This window comes from Sinocyclocheilus grahami, unplaced genomic scaffold (genome assembly GCF_001515645.1).
Source record: "Sinocyclocheilus grahami isolate Dianchi unplaced genomic scaffold, SAMN03320097.WGS_v1.1 scaffold34.1, whole genome shotgun sequence".
In the NCBI taxonomy this organism is placed as follows: domain Eukaryota; kingdom Metazoa; phylum Chordata; class Actinopteri; order Cypriniformes; family Cyprinidae; genus Sinocyclocheilus; species Sinocyclocheilus grahami.
Window position 1 is genome coordinate 641,360 of NW_015505213.1, and position 19,715 is coordinate 661,074.

Sequence of the window (19,715 nt, forward strand, 5' to 3'; positions counted from 1 at the left end):
AAAGAAAAGGGGGGGGGGGGCAAATACACAATTTGCAAGCATAGATAAAATAAACAGTAGTATTCAGGTGCAGAAATTTAATAATTAAGTGTAAAATAACACTGCATTGTGTTCACTGTATGAATTAAATTTAGATTCATCTTTGTTATAGCTGTTTTGTTGTTTGGTTAACATTAGTGACATTCAGCAGCACGTATTTATAGGCTGCTGTCCCTTTAAATCTGACTGCACGGATCCAGTATAATGATACACATCCGATTTCTTTCTCAGCTGTTTACATTCATTTAAACATAACTGACTGTGTTTACGAGAATGATCGTCGAGATGAGTACTATTGACATAATTCTGTGTTTATGTGTCTGTTCAAACATAAGGAGGAGGAGATGCGAAAGACGAATCAACTCGGTGTTCGTGCACCATCTCTGTGTGTGTGTGTGTGTGTGCGCGCGCTTTGCACGTGTGCGGCAGAACTGAAGAGATGCTGTGCTTTAGGTGTGAGTCAGACAGCAAGACGAGACGGCAAAGAGTTGTTTTCTGCAACTTATTGCACTTAATAACTCTTTTTAATGTTAAGCAATTCTCTGCTATATGCGTCGAACTAAAACGTTGACCTTTTGCAACGTTTTGATTTAAGTAGCCTATTATTAAAATGATTCAGATATCGCAGGCCGTTGGGCATATCTATGCATGTATGCATATCGCGATATTTACATTTGCGATATTTCGATAATTTCGATATATCGTGCAGCCCTAGTAGACAGTAGAGCTGATTTTTGCATTATTCTCTTGCAGTGGTTCAGTCCAGACCCAGATCCAGCAGTTTTCCATCTACAGTAACTCGAGTGGTGTCAGGCCCTGCTCCTAAACAGCAGCACACCCCACAACCAACTCCACGCAGCAGAACCAGCACCCTGCCCAAGACCTCCACACCGCTACAGCATCACAGGTACAGAAACATTTACTCTGGTCTTCATGAAAGTAGGAGTTTTTTTTTTATTTAAACATTTTAAAACAATTACAATAAAAATAAATAAAATTAAACCGACTCTATTTATATTTGTATATTCGTGATAATGCACAATATATATATTTTTAATTGTATTTATTATCTTTTAATTGTTTTCTGCTGACATATCCAAGCTTGGTAGGGCATAATGTTTTTTTTATTCAAGCATGTCCAATCAACAGTGTTACTTTAGTATTATTAATGCACAATTATAGTATTTGTAATATTTGATATTTTTTTATACATTTTTATATTATTGTTCGTTTTTTTTTACATTTTTAATTCAGAAGAAGTTTTCCTTCATGTTTAATTCATCTGTTTTTGTTCTTTAAATGTGCCTAGTTAGTTTTTATTCATTTATATTTATATTTCTGTTTTAGTTTTTATTTTAATTATTTTAATCATTTTAGTACTTCAACTTAAACTAAATAAAAATGGTGCCTAATGTTAGAAACTAAACGAAATAAAGTTTTTTATTATTTTATTAATTAACAAATGTTAATTATTGTTAGTTATAAAATTTGGCAACACTTTATTTTAAGGTGTCCTTGTTACACGTTACATGTACTTACTACTATAATAACAATTAATTATGCATAATTACATGCAAGTAACCCTAATCCTAATCCTAACCGTATAGTAAGTACATGTAGTTAAATAATATTACTCAGTATTTAAATGTATAATTACACAGTAGCAAGGACACCTTAAAATAAAGTGTAACCTAAAATTTTAATTTTAGTTAATGATTACAACACTGACAATCAAGTTTCAATCAGACGTGTCACATTACAGAAGCGAACTGTGCTGCGCAAATGCCGTTTCCTGTTAAAGGAGACATATTATGCCCCTTTTTACAATATGTAATATAAGTCTCTGGTGTCCCCAGAATGTGTCTGTGAAGTTTCAGCTCAAAATACTCCACAGATCATTTATTATGTCATTTTGAAAATGCATATTTTGAGTGGAAGCAGAAACGAGCTGTTTTTCTGGCCTGTGTCTTTAAATGCAAATTTGCTGCTGCTCCCCGCCACCTTTTCCAGAATAGAGCTGCTAAAAACATCTGTTTTGGTTCTGATTATCATGTTTATCGCGCTGAAATCATGCGTTTTAAACCATATGAGTTTAAACTTCAGATATACGGTTTTCATCCGACCGAAGCACACGGACAGAAAGCGGCTGTCATGTGAGTACTAAGTAACGTGACATGTGACCCATACTCGGAATTAGTGCTCTGCATTTAACCCATCCAAAGTGCACACACACAGCAGTGAACACACACACCGTGAACACACACCCGGAGCAGTGGGCAGCCATTTATGCTGCGGCGCCCGGGGAGCAGTTGGGGGTTTGGTGCCTTGCTCAAGGACACCTCAGTCATGGTATTGAAGGTGGAAGAGAGCACTGTACATTCACTCCCCCCACCTACAATCCCTGCCGTTACGAGATTCCAACCCTTTGGGTTACGAGTCCGACTCTAACCATTAGGCCACGACTTCCCTTTTTTGCTTTTGCTTTTGCTTACTTACTAAACTAAGTTCTCATTCACACACAAGTTTACGTTAAAAAAACAGTCGGTTATGTCTGTAAAGGTAAACAGCTGGGAAATAAATAGCTTGTTTATTTTTGATCTGTGTGGCAGCTGCAGTATACAGTAAATACATTAATAAATCCACTGCTCTGTTGTCTCCTCTGAGGCTGGGACTCTAAACAGTGTTCTGTGCTCGTCTGTGCAGCCAAATACAGAACAGTTAGCATGTTTTGCTCAAACGTTCGCCATGCCATTAGAGCTGGTACAACGTTGTCGCTTGCGAAATCAAAATGACGGCGCCTTGAGTGGAAGTTTACAGATTAAGGGGCGTTAATATTATAATGAGATCACTTTGCCACGTCACCAAGGGAGCGAAATCTGACGCGCTCGTTTTCTCAGACGCTTTACTAAAACAAAGTAACTGGGTTAATCTTTTATACGTTTCCTTGGTCGGTAGATGCACCAGGGACCTGATTCTAGCACTTAAAACCTGGAAAAGACCGATTTTCAGGATATGTCACCTTTAACTTTATTTTGTTTGTTGATCATCAATATGATCACTGATTTTATTATGTTATCACTTTATCAATTTGTGATATTTTGTGCAATGCATTTTTCTGGGTTGTATGAACGTGCATATTGCATCTCGCCGTATATTAGAATTGTTTTTGAAGGATCATGTGACACTGAAGACTGGAGTAACGAGGGTTATTATATAGTTATTTTAAAACTAAAAACCATAAACAACATTTTTGTCACTGTAAGTACAATAAATGTTAACTGAACCAAAATAAAATATAATTAAAAAAAAAAAAGTTATTATATTTCGTCTAGTTGACAAGGTGACATTTCTCATTTCTATTTAGTTTAACTTGATGTACTAAAGAACTAAAACTGAAATAAATATGAATAAACACTGTATAGACATTGAAAAAAAAACTAATAATAATGACAAAATTATTAAAGTTTAATTAAATGTCAAATGAAAACAGAAAATATAAAAATAAAAACGAATTCAAAGCATTAATAAAAACTGTAATAGGATCTCAGTAATGCTAAAATAACACTGGATTAATGGATGCTGAAAATTCAGCTTTTCCATCACAGGAATAAATTACATTTTTAAATAAATTAAAATAGAAAACATATATTTTAAATGGCAATAATATTTTACAATAATTCAGTTTTTATTGATTTCCAATCAAAAATATGCAGCCTTAGTGAGCACAATAGACTTAAAAAATGTGTACTGACCCCAAATTTGTGAATGAAAGGTATAATTGCCTTTTTTGATTTTTGCATTTTTTACTCCTGAAATGAGTTAGTCTTTATCTCTATATTAGATTTGTAATGTGTTGTCCTGCCCTGTTGCTTTCAGTACACAGATGAAGATGATGAGGATGATGACTGGGATATCTCCTCTCTGGAGGATGTGCCCGCTGTGACCAAACCCAGCCAATGTCCCGTACCCGTCAGGAAGAGCCTGGACAAGAGTGTGGACACCAGCACGAGTGTGTGGGGCTCATCGACGGCCAAAGGACAGAAGCCAGGTACATAGAATTCATTATTAACTCAAAATATTTTATTAATGAGGAATCATGGCTATAAATGATTTACATCTTAGAAACTCAGATTGCTTGCAGAAAGACTACTGTGGTTTTTGATTTAATCTGAAATGTACATATTGTCCAAACAATTGTCAAACAAATGTAATTTTTTGTATTTTAAATAATTGAATTAATACGTTACTATTACTTGTTCTATTTTAGTGTAAAGACTGGCTGTGATTCTGATTTCTTTCTTTGTGTTTCTTAGGCCTCACAGACGCAGGAACCGGCAGCACTCTCAAAAGCAGTTTAGTGAGCGTCAGCGACTGGGATGATTCAGATGAGATATAATAAAATGCAGCAGAGCAATACCAAAACATCCTCAAGTTAATATACCTTATAATTGTAATATCCAGTATCTATTGTAGCTCAGGCTTAGTGATCTTTCAGGGACAGCAGTGCAAGAACTGATATTAACAGTGTTAAAGGTACTTTATATTAAATATAACAGTACAAGTACACCTAATGCTAAGGAACAGCCAAGGGATGTTGCACTTTAAAATGATTGCCTCATATTTTTTGATAGTTTATGCAATGTGTAAAAAACTGATTTATTAAATTCACTTTTGCAAACACTTCAAAGATTCTTTGTTTTGGACATACAAGCATTTACATTTAATTATTTAGCAAATGAGGAAAATAGAAGCAATCAAACCAGCAAAAGAGCAACAATATGTAAGAATCGCAATGGATCGAGACAACAAGCATTGAAACTGGTCTTTAAACATTGGGTTACACGGCTGAGTCTACAAGGGGCCTGACAGTTCTTGGAAACTGGTTTTCTTGTGTTCCTCTCCTCCCTCTACTCTCTCTATTTTCTCTGTTCACTCTGTATGATTGGTGTGAAGGAGGGATGATGACTGTTGTGGCTCTGGACGAGCCCGGCAGCATGTTCGTCCGTCTGGTGCGCGCTGTCATGTGTGTTGGGGGTCTCCTGAGTGTCTTGGTAAACCTGAGGAAGTGCAAAAAATATTGAAAACACAGTGCACTACTATTCAAAAATTCAGCATTCAGCAAGGATGCACTACATTGATAAATGTCTATGATGTATGATTTTACAAAAGATTTTAATTTCAAACAAATGCTGTTTTTTATATATATTCATCAAAGAATACTTTCAAAGTGTCACAGTTTCCACAAAAATAGTAATGTAAGCTGTTCAACATTGATAATAATACAGTGCAATAGGCCAGACCTTCGTGGGAATGACTTTCTCGCAGAGAAATAGCACATGACTGCACTCCCACATATAACCAGACACGAACCTCCCCAGCCGATGAAGAGAGCTGCACCGAGTTCAAACCTGAGGAAAATTAAAAAGAAATTTATGTGAAAATACATTCTCTTTACCCAGTTAATCTTGTAAGTATGCCATTCAGGGGACTTTAGCTCCTGAAATAGTAAAGTCTCCCAGGCACTATCAAAACATTTAAAGCTGGCTGCTCGGATACAGCAATCTCTTCCAGCTCAACCAATAGCGAGAGTTTGGCGTGGCTACTGTAGCTGGCTGGCAGGGTTGCCAAGTCCGCAGGTTTTCCCGCGGAATTGGGCTGAAGCGGGTAGATTTTTCTCCCGCGGGTTAATTGTTTGACATATTGGATACATTTTATTTGACTGAAATGCTTGTACTGAAATATTTATATTTTACTATTGATAAAACTGCGGTAGATTTTATGTTTTGTGCAGGAAGGCCACTGGTAAGGAGCCTTATTTGAGCTGTGTTTATGACCACTACCATATATTGGTTTTCAATTTGCTTAACATTGACTGTAAAATATGTCCTCTATGGAACAGGAATTGCCTATTTTGAGTTTTGATATTTGGGATATGGTCATTGGGCTACTTGACTCTTTTGATTGGCTATTGGGCTAGTTTTGTTACGCAGACATGGCAACCCTGCTGGCTAAGCCAGAATGTGTTTAGTTGGTGCTACTGTGGTTTTTGATTTAATCTGAAATGTACATATTGTCCAAACAATTGTCAAACAAATGTAATTTTTTGTATTTTAAATAATTGAATTAATACGTTAATATTACTTGTTCTATTTTAGTGTAAAGACTGGCTGTGATTCTGATTTCTTTCTTTGTGTTTCTTAGGCCTCACAGACGCAGGAACCGGCAGCACTCTCAAAAGCAGTTTAGTGAGCGTCAGCGACTGGGATGATTCAGATGAGATATAATAAAATGCAGCAGAGCAATACCAAAACATCCTCAAGTTAATATACCTTATAATTGTAATATCCAGTATCTATTGTAGCTCAGGCTTAGTGATCTTTCAGGGACAGCAGTGCAAGAACTGATATTAACAGTGTTAAAGGTACTTTATATTAAATATAACAGTACAAGTACACCTAATGCTAAGGAACAGCCAAGGGATGTTGCACTTTAAAATGATTGCCTCATATTTTTTGATAGTTTATGCAATGTGTAAAAAACTGATTTATTAAATTCACTTTTGCAAACACTTCAAAGTTTGATTGGCTATTGGGCTAGTTTTGTTACGCAGACATGGCAACCCTGCTGGCTAAGCCAGAATGTGTTTAGTTGGTGTGGGGGGACTAGGGCTAACGGTCATGGGACAAGAAACTCGGTTACAGAAGTGCAAACCAAAATTGGACTTACCAAAAAAGCAGAGATAGATAACTTGAGAAAACAAGGGTAAACACTGGCGGGTGCGTTTACCAGATGGAGGAATTTTTAAAAATGTTTCAGTTGAGACAACGAACTCGCGGAGCAAGCTAAACTTGCTTTCTCACTGTTAGCTGTTTACTGTCGAGCCCCAGATAAAATAGCAAGATATTGTAAGTATACGAATAATCTTAAGGGGCTTTTGAAAATGTTGTTTGAATTTATTTTTTTTAATTATTTCGTAATTTCTCTAGGTTACACTAGTAGCGCAGAAACTGCATACCTCACCTTTAAACACTTTCATTTATTATTATTACTGAAATAATTATAAATGCATGACTATTTTAAAATATATCATAGTTACATACTTCTGTTCCAAGTAATATGGATCCACAAAGTTTGAACGCACATTATTTCCCCACCAGGAGTACACTATCATACCACAAAAACCTGCCAAACAGACACAGCAACACATCAGTTTATGATACTCAATTTATGCGTTATGAAAAAATGTTAATGAAGGAAGGTTTGTACCAGATGCCATGTACGTCAATGCTGCTGCAAATGTAACTCTGGCGTTGGCGAGTTCAGAGCCTCCGATTTTGGTACATTTCATCCCAATAAGAGCGAGAACAGCCCCCCAGAAGCCAAAGATCACAGAGACGACAGCCAGGGCCCTGCTTACATGGAGGAAAACTAACAAACCAGAGAGAGAGAGACATGAAAAGCATCTCCTATGGAAGCCCATTTCCACCAAAAAAAAAAAAAAACATTTTCTCAATCACCATAGAATTTAAAAAAGTGAATTGAGAATTTATCTCACAAAATTTACAATTCTGACTTTTCTGACTACTGATTTTTTATTTTTTATTTTTTATCTTGTGGCAGAAACCAACTTCCATAATCTCCGGATTGAGAAACTTGATTATATAATTAATGTATATAATTAAATAGTGTATGCATCACCTAGGCTGCATTTGTTTGATCAAAAATACAGTAAAACAGTGATATTGTGAAATATTCCAATTTAAAATAATGTTTCTATTTTAATATGTAATTCTAATTTAATATGAACTTTAAGGATTTAAGGAAACAGTTGTACTGCTCAATATTTTTCTGGAAACCTTGATACTTTTTTTCAGAATTCTTTGATCAATAGAAAGTTCAATAGAACAGCATTTATTTAAAATAAAAATCTTACCAATATGAATGTCTGTACTGTCACTTTTGCTGAATAAAAGTGCTTATTTCTTCAATATATATATATATATCACTGTCCCCAAACTTTTGAACAGTAGTGTATATCTATAGTGAAGTTTTCATTTCAAATAAAAGCGTAATTGTAGATTTAGATATTCAAAACAAAAACAAACATTAAAAAGCAAAAGTAAAGTTTCACTTAAAATGTGTTTTGCCTTACACACTAAACATATTTATTGAATAATGTATTCTCTTTCTTCTAAGACCTGTGAGCCTCTCATTTCTTTTTCTTTTTTTCACCAAATAATGACAGTCACCAAATCAGTTTCAACAGTGATTCCGTCTGTACTGTCACTTTTGCTGAATAAAAGTGCTTATTTCTTCAATATATATATATATATATCACTGTCCCCAAACTTTTGAACAGTAGTGTATATCTATAGTGAAGTTTTCATTTCAAATAAAAGCGTAATTGTAGATTTAGATATTCAAAACAAAAACAAACATTAAAAAGCAAAAGTAAAGTTTCACTTAAAATGTGTTTTGCCTTACACACTAAACATATTTATTGAATAATGTATTCTCTTTCTTCTAAGACCTGTGAGCCTCTCATTTCTTTTTCTTTTTTTCACCAAATAATGACAGTCACCAAATCAGTTTCAACAGTGATTCCTCACCAGGCAGGTCCATCATGGAGGGGTAGTATTTACAGTCAGATACTCCTGTGGTGTCTGAGACACAGTCCATCCAGAGGTTGGAATAGTAATTACCGGTGGTCAGAACCACAGAGCCGACCTCCGAGAAGGTCCAGTACTCAGTGGCCAGAGTGGAACAGATCAAAATCCAGCCACTTAAACACAACAAAAAGCAACCGATCTCCACATGCATCACCACTGTTCGCTGCCTCATGCTGCCAGCTTCATACGACTGATGAACGGAACAGAAGTTGAGACTTCCAAGAGAAGTTGAGAAACAGAAAGTTCCTGAACTGCTGTGAGGTTTTAAGCCAACATGGAATAAAATTACATGGTGGTGTGCGTCCTTAGAGGACAGTTTCCTCCTGTCTTGGTATCTGCATCCACAGTGCTTTCTTCGGCATATCGCAGCTTCAAACTGGTCAAACTACATGCTTTTACCTCATAAGCAGTTTCACAATCCATGAGATTTGTCCGATCTCTGATTCTGACAACCAGGGTCACCGGGTCAAAGTCTCTGAAAAGACCCTTTCCCAGGACATCATTGACCAGCTAAAAGAGCATTCAATAAGTTATGGATCAAAATAAAACAATATGTGAAAAAGACGGGAAGTTATCACCTATTGTATCAGCTTTCAGGCGGAAATCTTAAGTCTGACGGTTCAGAAGAGTAAAAGATTCACGGTTTCATTCATGGCCAGAAAAACATACAGAACTAATAGTGCAGGACGTGTGTTGTCCTTGAAAGAACATCGACTGACTATTAGATCTAATATTGTCATATGGTGAAGTACGGTATGTTCTTATTAAATCTGATATTTATCTCCTATGCAGGCTCATATGTCAAATAAGGTGTAAGTTATACGTGATGATTGCAGTAGAGCGGCACGAACAGTGAAACTCATTCTGTTTATGTATAAACAATATTCAGCAACGTTTGAAATGCTTGCAGAAATGGAGATAAAGCAAGTGAAACTACGCTATTCAAGTGTTCATTTAGTATCATATACATTTATAGTTTTGATATTTTGAAATTGAATTTTTTATTTTATTTATATACTTTCAGTTATAATTTTGTAATGAGCTGTTGTCATTTTATACATTTTTGTTCTTTTTTAATATTACCATTTAGGTTTAATTTATTTTTATTTCAGTTTTAGTTGAGTTTATTTCCAGTTAGTAATTTTAGTACTTATTTCATTTATAGTAGTCAAGTTAGCATTTCTATTTTTTTGTTTACTTTTTCATCTAATAAGTATATTTCATTTTATTTCAGCTTTACTTCAATTAACAAAAATGTTTTAATAGTTTTAGTTTTATGTTTAGTTAACAATAATAATAACCCTGTTATTCAAATTATAATAATAATAAATATAATCATTTAATTTAATTTAATTTATTCAAATAAAAAATGGACAGATGTTGCCAAGAACTTTTGGCTTTTTGGTCACAGTGGCTTTAATGATTAGACCTTTATACTTGCGTTGCACAGACAAATATTATATATATATATATATATATATATATATATATATATTATATATATATATATATATATATATATATATATATATATATATATATATATATATATGTATATATATATATATATAAAATAGTATAAGAAATTAAAAAATGTAAATTAAAAATTGTGAATCGATTCACAACTCTGCTAGTTCCAGGTTTGAAAAGTGTTTAATTGTGTTTTGTTAAATGTATACAGAAATTATTACTTAATTTAATTTAATATAATTTATAATTCAATATTCTGTTCGGTTAGAAAAGTTTGTATTAGAAAGTATGATTTTTTTTGTTCATATAAGCATATATTTCAACAACATTTTCAAATAACATTTCAGAAACCGCTAAAGTTTAGCTATAATTAACGTTATTATCAGATTCATATAGACTCGCAATCCACACAAAAATGAAGGTTATATTTAAAATGTCTTTAGGACATCTTAAAAAAATGTATTGTCATCTTGCATTGTTTTATTACATCAATGTCACTGAACATGAAATTAAATCATGAAGAAAAATAGATCTGGCAAAGCACAGACTGTTGTTCTACATATCACATTTCAGGAATCCATAGGCAGTAATGCGCTCTATAATTAATATGTGATCTATATTTCTCAAAGTATGAATCCATCAATAAATGACTCGATCTCATTAAACAATTTACAAAAATCTCTGCATTTAAATCCATGATCTGGAGAGCTCCTTGGGATCTGTAGTAACACTGTTCAGTGGTCCAGTAGCTATAGGGTTGTTTTGTTATGAGCTATAATGAAAAAGTGATTAATAGACAACTACACTGAACATCCTAGTTTTGTGTAACTGTGGTTAGAAGTCTTTTCCAGATCATAACCAGAACTTATAATCAGAGGTAGGAGTTCTTGATGAAGTGATGTGTAGTGCCTCGAGACGGAGAGGACGCTTTCTTGCTGTTTAAATGTGATCTGCTGACCCTTGAGGAGCTCGCTGATCGTGACACGCCTGATTTGATAGAGCCTCTTGATTTATCAGAGCGTCTGGTTCTTGAGGGACGTCTAGTTCTTGAGATATGTGGACTCTTTGATAGCGCATTTGACAGAGCTGTTGTTTCAGACTTTGAGGAGAGCTCAGATACGGCTGATACGTTGGATTTTGTGGAGAGTTCAGATATGATGGAAACATTTGTGTGAGAGGAACGCAAGGCATTGCTCTCCACGACAGGAGCGCTGAGAACTGGTGCACTGAGGAGAAACATTTTATGAAGTATATATTAAATGGTTCATACCAAAAGTTGAATTTAATGTCATCTTCCCATACAACAAAAGTCCATACCAAACCACCAATGCATACAAGATGTCTGTTAAAAAGATTGCTTCATCTGGAAGGCATCTGCTGTGTACAGACATCTGATAAACATCTTTAAGATGTCGGTTTTACATACATTCCAAATCATAAACATCTTAAAGATATTTTCCAGGAAACGTCCTAGATATCTGTTTTCGAGCAAACACTTTACTCTTGTGCGCTCCTCATTTGGGCGTCACACTCAAGGTCTTCGCGGTCAAAAGTGACCGGACACCTGAAATGTAATTTTTTATTTTATTTCAGTAAAATCAATCTAATATATTTTTGTTCAATAATATTTTTTCTTTTGTATTTTGAGAGAATTTTATGGTACTAATGAATATTTATGCAATAATTATGATACCACTGAAAATAGTAAAAAAAAAAAATTGAGAGCAAAAAAAAGAAAAACCTGTAATTTCATGGTGTAACCACTAGATTCCTGTATAGAGAGGCTTTTGAATTCCCTAGTGGTTTTTATACATAATTGTTTACTTTTATTAGGTTGTGGATTTTAATGTATATTAAGGCATTCTCATTCTCTTTTATACAACTCAATATTTTTATTTGTTTTAAATGTTGATTTGAAGTGTAGGTTTTTGCATTATTATGACTACATTCAAACCTGAACAAAGAAAGCATTTTGTTACACAAAACATTACAATTCTATAAAAATGTAACAAACATGAACAGGAACGCTTATCAGAGCTTAATCCTTCTGGGTCTGATCTGATTTGAACCTCTTATTTCAGTCTTCTGACTCATTTTGGCTATATGGTTATAGCCATACCAATTAATTTGAGTATGTATAATTCTGTATGTGTGTGTCTGTGAGTGGATGTGTCTGTTTTACACTCTTGATGTTTTAGAGTGTAACCCCTTCCTTGCTGTCCACTTTTTTTTACTGCATTGTAGTTGAATTAGTGATTTTATGTTACATAGTTGCAGTGTTGGAGTCACACCAGTTCATAGATGTGTGTGTGTTTGTACAAGTGTGTGTCCACGTGTGTGTGTTGATTTTGCACTCTTGATGTCCCACCCCTTCATTGCTGTACAATTTTTTTCTGCATTGTGGGGGATTTGTAGATTGTACACACAAAAAATGTTCAGTATTTTCGATACCCCCCACATTAATTTCCCATTAATTTCCAATGGGCGGTCATTTTTGACTGAAGACCATGAGTGTGACTTTTTTTTTTTTCCAAATCATGCCCTCAGTTTTTTTTTTGTGTTCACATACCAAGTGCCATAAAAGTCACCAAGTTTCGTACCATTCTGGTGAAGCTACGATTTAAAAAAATTCAAATTGTAAAATCCTCTGGTCAGAAGTGACCGAAGACCGCACAAGGGTAAATACATCTTCCAGATGTTAAAACGCACTTCAAATAGACGTATCTGAGATGTATGTGTGCTATCAGGGAATGAGTACAGTAGTCCATGGCACTAAATGTGTGTATGCATAAATTTGTGCGCAAAATCAATGTACAACAATTTTCACAAATAAATCATGATTCAGCAAATTTAGTACTACATTTTTTGGGGATGTTTACATGACAGTTTTCAACTAAAAAATACATTTTTTAAAGCATTTTGGCTGCATTTACACATCAACTTTTGAAAATGGGTTCCAAAGTGCAAGATTAAGATTTAATGCATACTTAAAATATAATGCACAAGTCATATGAACTTTTATGATACCTCTAATGTGTTGTTCTGTGCTTTTGAATATTGGGCTTGTTGTTGAGTGGGATAGAGCTGTGTGATGTTTCTTCAAAATTCTTCTTTTGGGTTCCATGAAAAAATGCAGTGCCAGTGTAAAATTGCAAACTGTATTTAGCTAACTAAACTATAAATTGCTGTACCAGAAGGTTTCCGTGACTCTTACCTGCTGTATGTCTGAGACCAGATCTTGCAGACTGAAACTAGGAAGAAAATCCCTCCAGTGATCTGAAAAGCACATCCGGCCCATCCAAGGAACAAGGGAGTTCCCAAGTCAAATCTGAAGCATTGATGTATTTTTGAATGTTATATAGTATTTGAAATATTGAAAACATTGTTTTATTTGCACAGTTAATTTTATGGATTCTTTCTATGATCTACACAGGATCTACATTGTACAACAAAAGTAGGAAAGACCGTTTCCATCACCAAAGAAAAGGCAATTGCGACAATTCAAAAAGTCTGAATTGTGAGATAAGATTTAATGCATACTTAAAATATAATGCACAAGTTATATGAACTTTTATGATACCTCTAATGTGTTGTTCTGTGCTTTTGAATATTGGGCTTGTTGTTGAGTGGGATAGAGCTGTGTGATGTTTCTTCAAAATTCTTCTTTTGGGTTCCATGAAAAAATGCAGTGCCCGTGTAAAATTGCAAACTGTGTTTAGCTAACTAAACTATAAATTGCTGTACCAGAAGGTTTCCGTGACTCTTACCTGCTGTATGTCTGAGACCAGATCTTGCAGACTGAAACTAGGAAGAAAATCCCTCCAGTGATCTGAAAAGCACATCCGGCCCATCCAAGGAACAAGGGAGTTCCCAAATCAAATCTGAAGCATTGATGTATTTTTGAATGTTATATAGTATTTGAAATATTGAAAACATTGTTTTATTTGCACAGTTAATTTTATGGATTCTTTCTATGATCTACACAGGATCTACATTGTACAACAAAAGTAGGAAAGACCGTTTCCATCACCAAAGAAAAGGCAATTGCGACAATTCAAAAAGTCTGAATTGTGAGATATAAATTCATTTTTTCTCAGAATTCTAAGATTACATCTCACTACTCTGACTTTTTGTCTCACAATTCTAAGTTTATGTCTTGCTATTATGTTTATGAATGCTACCTTTTTAAAAAAAAAAATATTCCATGAAACACCCTTCCATAAAAAAATTCTTCATATACTTACTGCAGTCCATCAAATCTGGGGTTGAAATATTCTGCAGAAACATGCTGAGCATAAAGTGCATAACCAGAGGCAGCCAGCATACCTTAGAGAACAGACACAGTAAAACACACATGCAAGCCTAATTTACAATGGTTCTGCTGTATATTATGAAGAAATGTACCACTTGTTATGTGACAGATGCCTCCTGTGAACACAGATCGGTTCTTCTCTTTGTCTTTTCCTCCGATGTAAGTGCATTCCATTCCCACGAGACTCAAGATGAAGGCCAGCACTCCAACACCCATCCCAGACATGAGCAGAGCCCTCACGATCTGAAGATAACCTGAACATCCCAGATCCAAAGAATGTATTATATCTGTCTTTCTGTCTGTCCATAGAAAAAAACATTTTTGTTTCCCCAAAGAATCTTGCAGTGAACAAAACGTAAAAGAACAATTTTTTTCTTACTATGAAGAATATTTTATTAATCTAAATAAACTTTTTTTAACTATAAATAACCCTTTTTGCAATGCACACTTAACCTTCTGGTCCTATTTGACCTCATTTTTATTTATTTTTTAATTATTATTATTTTAAATTTTATTTATTTTTTCCGTCAGAATGGTACAAAACTTGGTAAAGGTTTTGGCACTTGGCATGTGAACACACACACACACTTGCACTACTCGCAGTCAAAATGGGAAGCAAATTTCCTTTCGTGGAAATGCATGGTACTGCGCCCAACCAAAATCTTACTGAAAACTCTTTTTTTTATATCAACCTCAACTTTGGAACACAATTAGTTTAGATTTAGGGCTTTGATTTTTGAGTTTAAATTTAGTAAAACGTGTTTTGGAAAATATATATTTCATAAAAAATATTTGTATACTTTTGTCATTATAATTTAAAGTACTGTAATATCGTTTTTAGTGTCAATTTAACTTTTTTCACTTCAGCAATAATCTGCAAAGTCTTCTTTAAAAAGAGACCAAACATAAGTGTGTGCTACAAAGCATTCAAGATTTACAACAGTTTAAGTTATATATATATTACCATAAATCCCTTAAAAATACTAAATATTAAATAAAAACAGAATCGAACTAAAATCTAGAAATATAGTACATTCATTTCATTGAAATTAAAACAAATATTTATATATATATATATATTAGTGCTGTCACCCAAAATAAGTTTTGTTTACATAATATATGTGTGTGTGTGTTGTGTATATTTATTACGTATATATAAATACACACACATACAGCATATATTTTGAAAATATTTACATGTATATATTTATTTTCATGCAATTTATATCATATATAAATATATCTAATATATAAACGTTACATATTTTTCTTAAATATATACATGCATGTGTGTGTATTTATATATAGGCCTACATAATAAATATACACAGTAAACACACATATATTATGTAAACAACCATTTTTATTTTGGATGTGATTAATCGTTTGACAGCACTAATTTATATATATATATATATATATATATATATAAATTAGTGCTGTCAAACGATTAATCACATCCAAAATAAAAATGGTTGTTTACATAATATATGTGTGTTTACTGTGTATATTTATTATGTAGGCCTATATATAAATACACACACATGCATGTATATATTTAAGAAAAATATGTAACGTTTATATATTAGATATATTTATATATGATATAAATTGCATGAAAATAAATATATACATGTAAATATTTTCAAAATATATGCTGTATGTGTGTGTATTTATATATACGTAATAAATATACACAACACACACACACATATATTATGTAAACAAAACTTATTTTGGGTGACAGCACTAATATATATATATATATAAATATTTGTTTTAATTTCAATGAAATGAATGTACTATATTTCTAGATTTTAGTTCGATTCTGTTTTTATTTAATATTTAGTATTTTTAAGGGATTTATGGTAATATATATATAACTTAAACTGTTGTAAATCTTGAATGCTTTGTAGCACACACTTATGTTTGGTCTCTTTTTAAAGAAGACTTTGCAGATTATTGCTGAAGTGAAAAAAGTTAAATTGACACTAAAAACGATATTACAGTACTTTAAATTATAATGACAAAAGTATACAAATATTTTTTATGAAATATATATTTTCCAAAACACGTTTTACTAAATTTAAACTCAAAAATCAAAGCCCTAAATCTAAACTAATTGTGTTCCAAAGTTGAGGTTGATATAAAAAAAAGAGTTTTCAGTAAGATTTTGGTTGGGCGCAGTACCATGCATTTCCACGAAAGGAAATTTGCTTCCCATTTTGACTGCGAGTAGTGCAAGTGTGTGTGTGTGTTCACATGCCAAGTGCCAAAACCTTTACCAAGTTTTGTACCATTCTGACGGAAAAAATAAATAAAATTTAAAATAATAATAATTAAAAAATAAATAAAAATGAGGTCAAATAGGACCAGAAGGTTAAGTGTGCATTGCAAAAAGGGTTATTTATAGTTAAAAAAAGTTTATTTAGATTAATAAAATATTCTTCATAGTAAGAAAAAAATTGTTCTTTTACGTTTTGTTCACTGCAAGATTCTTTGGGGAAACAAAAATGTTTTTTTCTATGGACAGACAGAAAGACAGATATAATACATTCTTTGGATCTGGGATGTTCAGGTTATCTTCAGATCGTGAGGGCTCTGCTCATGTCTGGGATGGGTGTTGGAGTGCTGGCCTTCATCTTGAGTCTCGTGGGAATGGAATGCACTTACATCGGAGGAAAAGACAAAGAGAAGAACCGATCTGTGTTCACAGGAGGCATCTGTCACATAACAAGTGGTACATTTCTTCATAATATACAGCAGATCCATTGTAAATTAAGCTTGCACGTGTGTCTTACTGCGTCTGTTCTCTAAGGTATGCTGGCTGCCTCTGGTTATGCACTTTATGCTCAGCATGTTTCTGCAGAATATTTCAACCCCAGATTTGATGGACTGCAGTAAGTATATGAAGAATTTTTTTATGGAAGGGTGTTTCATGGAATATTTTTTTTTTTAAAAAGGTAGCATTCATAAACATAATAGCAAGACATAAACTTAGAATTGTGAGACAAAAAGTCAGAGTAGTGAGATGTAATCTTAGAATTCTGAGAAAAAATGAATTTATATCTCACAATTCAGACTTTTTGAATTGTCGCAATTGCCTTTTCTTTGGTGATGGAAACGGTCTTTCCTACTTTTGTTGTACAATGTAGATCCTGTGTAGATCATAGAAAGAATCCATAAAATTAACTGTGCAAATAAAACAATGTTTTCAATATTTCAAATACTATATAACATTCAAAAATACATCAATGCTTCAGATTTGATTTGCGTTTGACAGCACTAATTTATATATATATATATATATATATATATATAAATAAAGGCCATTTTTGACCACCATCCGAGGAGCACCAGAAGGGTTAAAGGTTAAGGTTTTCAGTGGCATTGATCCACTTTTAACATCTTTGGAACCTTTCCATTGAACAATGTTTCTTTATATTGGAAAAAGGTTCTATAGCTTATTAAAATGTTCTTCACACAAAGAAAAAAAAAAAACCGTTTTTACTGAAAGGTTCTTTGAGGAACCCAAAAGAGTTCTTCAATGTCATCACTGCAAAATATAAATAAATAAATAATAAAGGTTCTTTGTGGAACCATAGATGCCAATAAAGAACGTTTATTTTTAATCTACTTGAGAGTTTTGGGGTGTAAACTGTTTAACAAATGAATTTATTTAGTCTCTTTTAATTAGCAAATCAAAAATGTGTACATGTACATTCAAAGACTTTAATCATGTCCATACCTTCCACAGACCACAGCACGGGGAAGTCGTAGCAGTTAGATGTGGAAGAGGAGTCTGTGAAGCAGGCCCTCCACAGACTGGACCAGTACCAGCCCACTGTTATGACGGCGCTCCCACCTTGCCCTCCGATAGAGGAGATCTTCCAGCACTCCATGGCCATGGAGCAGGCGACAAAGATCCAGCCCAGTACCGCTAACAGGAAGCCCCAGATCTGCATTACACGAATCTTCATCACTGTTTTCCCCACCCTACCTCACACTTTATTATTTTGTCTTTCTTTTCTTATCAAAACTTTGTCACTTGCAGCATCTCTTTCTCTGTCTTCTGCAGTATCAACAAGTCAGCTCATGATCCGTTAAACTGTTTCTTCCTAAGAATCTGTTAGCCTGCTCTGCCCGAGACTGGCCACTAAACACCCTTCTTTTTTTGTGCTGATGTGAATCTATGACTCTCCCATGTTCCCAGGGCCTTGTTTTTAAGTTTCTGGAGGACAGAGAGAACGCTTACCTCGGTTCTCAGCTCATATTTCCTATATATAAGCATCCCAGTGAGGACATGCTACATGCAGGCCAGCGGTCCAGTTTTAAACTCCTTATTCATCATTATCTGCATTTATTTTTAACATCATACAGCACAGCACAGGGTTTTGTGGAAAAAAGTAGACTTTAGAGCACTTTTAAAAAGTGTATGTATGGGGGGGAAAAAACTTTAAAAGAATACACTCAAGTGTGAATTGAATCTAATGTTTTCAGACACTTAATTGCATGTTAATTGCAATTAAATCAAAATGCCTTATTGATATTAAATCCCGTTTAGAGTGCTTTTTGCCACATTTAAGTAGCTCTTTATATGTAATTTCGTAATTATTTCTATTGTGTTTAAAATATGGTTACTGCTGAAAGTAATGACGGTAAACTAAAATATACTTTCATTTAGCTTCTATTGAAACCTGTATATCTTGTATTTAAATGTTTGTCATTACACATTTGTAATGAAATTGCTACTTAGTATATTTAAAATATATTAAATTGAAATGTAATACTGAATAACACTACAGTTAACAAAGTAATTTACATGTGCTTTAGTATGTTAGTCAACAGATCAAAAATAAGTGTACTTCTTCAAAGCACGGCAAAAAATTAAAACATGATACTTAAAGTAAAACTTTTCATTTGACATTTTTACAAAGTGCATTATTGCAAAGTATGTTACATAGTCATGAAATTATATTCTCTGAAAGTACACTTAATGGCCTTTATTATCAGTAAATACAATTTTATAAAAACACATTTAAAATTTGAAGTACACTACAAATGCACATTCAATACAGTTAAGCACACTTATTTTTCACTAGAGGGTGCATAGGTTAAATGATGTATTTATAGGTACTATTCAGGGCCGTTTTCAAAAAGGCCTTTATTTTTCCAGAAAATAGCCTCAGGGTTCATAACATTATTAATTTCATAAAAGTGTGTGT

At 33.5% G+C, this 19,715-nt stretch overlaps 2 protein-coding genes and 1 pseudogene across 2 annotated transcripts in view; 2 read left to right on the forward strand and 1 right to left on the reverse strand.

Moving 5' to 3' along the window:
* Positions 1 to 2,203, forward strand: part of LOC107581398 (zinc finger protein Dzip1-like) — a 26,663-nt gene extending 24,460 nt beyond the window's left edge. Inside the window, exons 16-17 of the mRNA XM_016266956.1 lie at positions 793 to 946; positions 2,143 to 2,203. Coding sequence (XP_016122442.1) covers positions 793 to 946; positions 2,143 to 2,203 — 215 coding nt within the window. The remainder of the gene's footprint in view (positions 1 to 792; positions 947 to 2,142) is intronic.
* A 581-nt stretch (positions 2,204 to 2,784) lies between these two features.
* Positions 2,785 to 4,645, forward strand: LOC107581399 (zinc finger protein Dzip1-like). The gene is made up of 3 exons (XM_016266957.1): positions 2,785 to 2,799; positions 3,916 to 4,087; positions 4,353 to 4,645. The coding sequence occupies exons 1-3, from the start codon at positions 2,785 to 2,787 to the stop codon at positions 4,433 to 4,435; spliced, it is 270 nt and encodes an 89-aa protein (XP_016122443.1). The 3' UTR covers positions 4,436 to 4,645.
* A 223-nt stretch (positions 4,646 to 4,868) lies between these two features.
* Positions 4,869 to 18,470, reverse strand: LOC107581400 (uncharacterized; annotated as a pseudogene).
* Positions 18,471 to 19,715: the final 1,245 nt, after the last annotated feature.

Coding starts and splice junctions, on each gene's coding strand:
- LOC107581399 (XM_016266957.1), top strand. Junction 4,088..4,352: donor GGCCAAAGGACAGAAGCCAG/GTACATAGAATT, acceptor TGTGTTTCTTAG/GCCTCACAGACGCAGGAACC.